At 61.5% G+C, this 1,785-nt stretch overlaps 1 protein-coding gene across 1 annotated transcript in view; it reads right to left on the reverse strand.

Moving 5' to 3' along the window:
• The window catches only part of ETH_00041045 (leucine rich repeat family protein, putative), a gene marked incomplete at both ends in the record, with an annotated part of 5,098 nt that overhangs the window by 568 nt on the left and 2,745 nt on the right, over positions 1–1,785 (reverse strand). Inside the window, 2 exons of the mRNA XM_013374604.1 lie at positions 1–11; positions 226–1,778. Coding sequence (XP_013230058.1) covers positions 1–11; positions 226–1,778 — 1,564 coding nt within the window. The remainder of the gene's footprint in view (positions 12–225; positions 1,779–1,785) is intronic.

Consider the following 1,785-nt stretch of genomic DNA (forward strand, 5'->3'; position numbering starts at 1 on the left):
ACTCTCGAGCCCTAAACCCCACACCAGCAGCAGCAGCAGCAGCAGCAACAGCAGCAGCAGCAGCAGCAGCACAGGGTAGGTGGAGCTGCGTGGCTGCAGCAGCCTCCGCTGCCGCTGGCTCTTCTGCTATTCGAAATCGCTTCCTTTGCGGCAGCATTTTAGGATTGAGGGTTTTGAAAAGAGGCCTAGGGTTTAGGGTTTAGGGTTTAGGGTTTAGGATTTAACCTGTCTGCATATTCTTCCAGCTTTCTTTCGAGCTCCTTCTCGCGGCGTCTGGCGACGCTGTTGGCTTCCTGCAGCAGTTCTTCTTTTTGCTGCAGCAGCTGCTGCTGCTGCTGCAGCTGCTCCTCCTGCTGCTGCAGCACGCGAGCATGCACTGCTGCTGTTTGCTTCGTCTCTCTTGCATGCGCTTCTGCTGCTTGCTGCGCTGCTGCTGCTGCTGCGACGGCGGCCTTGAGGGACTGCAGCTCGGCGGCAGTAGAGGGTTGCTGCTGCAGCTGCTGCTGCAGCTGCTGCTGGGTTTGCTGCTGCTGCAGCTGCTGCTGCAGCTGCTGGACCTGCTGCTGCTGCTGCTGCAGCTGCTGCTGCAGCAAGTCCCGCTCGCAGCGCAGCTCCCGCAGCTTCTCCCGAGGGGTGCAAGCTGCCTGTGTGTCTGTGAGTTCTTGCTGCAGCCTGGCTGCCCGCTGCAGCAGCAGCTGCTGCTGCTGCTGCTGCTGCTGCTGCGCTGCTTCCGCTGCAGCAACTGCTTCCTGCAGCTGCTGCTTGTCCCGCTGCAGCAGCCGCAACTCCTCCACTGCCCGCTGCAGCTTGCTGCTCAGCCGCTGTACAGACACCTCAAATTGCTGCTCCTGTGCTGCTGCTTTATAAACAACTTTATTTAATTCAGCATTTTTTCTTGTGGCTGCTCGCAGTGCCTGCTGCAGTCGCAGCATCTGCTGCTGCTGCTGCTGCTGCTGCTGCTGCTGCTGCTCGTGCTGCTCCTGCGCCTCCTCCAGCTTCTGCGCTGCTTGCTGCAGCTGCTGCTGCAGCTGCTGCTGCTGCCGCTTTGCTGCTTCCTTCAGCTCCGTCAGAGACGCGCTGAACGCGCTCTCCAGCTGCTGCTGCTGCTGCTGGTGGCGACGCCGCTGCTGCTGCAGGTCCTGCTGCTGCTGCTGCTGCTGCTCCTTCGCGCTGCGGTCATAACGCTCCCGCAGCAGCACTTGCTGCCGGTTAGCTGCAGCAAGTTCGTCTTGCTGCAGCGCTGCTTCTTCTTGCAGCTGCTGCACGCGGGCCCACGCCTCATCTTTCTCTAGCTGCAGCTGCTGCAGCTGCTGCAGCAGCTGCTGCTGCCGCTCTTCCAGCGCTGCAGCCGCTGCTTGCTGCTGATGCTGCTGCTGCCGCTGCTGCTGATGCTGTTGCTGCTGCTGCTGAAGCAACTGCCGCAGCTCTTCGACTTCTTCTGAGTAAGATGAGAGCTGGCGCCGTAAGTGCTCCAGTGCCTCCTGCTGCTGCTGCTGCTGCTGCAGCTGCTCTTCCTGCTGCTCGTGTGTACGCTGCTGCTGCTGCTGCAGCAGCTGCTGCTGGTTTGGCTGCTGTGCTAGCGCCATGATGTCTACCTGAAGGTCTGCTTCTCCTGCTGCTGCTGCCACTTGTCCTGCTTCTGGCGCAGCTGCTGCCGCTGCTCGTGCTGCAGCAGCAGCTGCTGCTGCTGTGGGCAGCAAACTACTGGGCCGCGGGCTACTGGAGCCGCCGTCGGGAGCAGCAGCAGCGGCAGCAGCAACGTGCTGCTGCTGACACATCTGCAAC

The sequence above is a fragment of the Eimeria tenella genome, genomic scaffold (assembly GCF_000499545.2).
Source record: "Eimeria tenella Houghton genomic scaffold, Eth_scaff2178, whole genome shotgun sequence".
Taxonomy (NCBI): Eukaryota; Apicomplexa; class Conoidasida; order Eucoccidiorida; family Eimeriidae; genus Eimeria; species Eimeria tenella.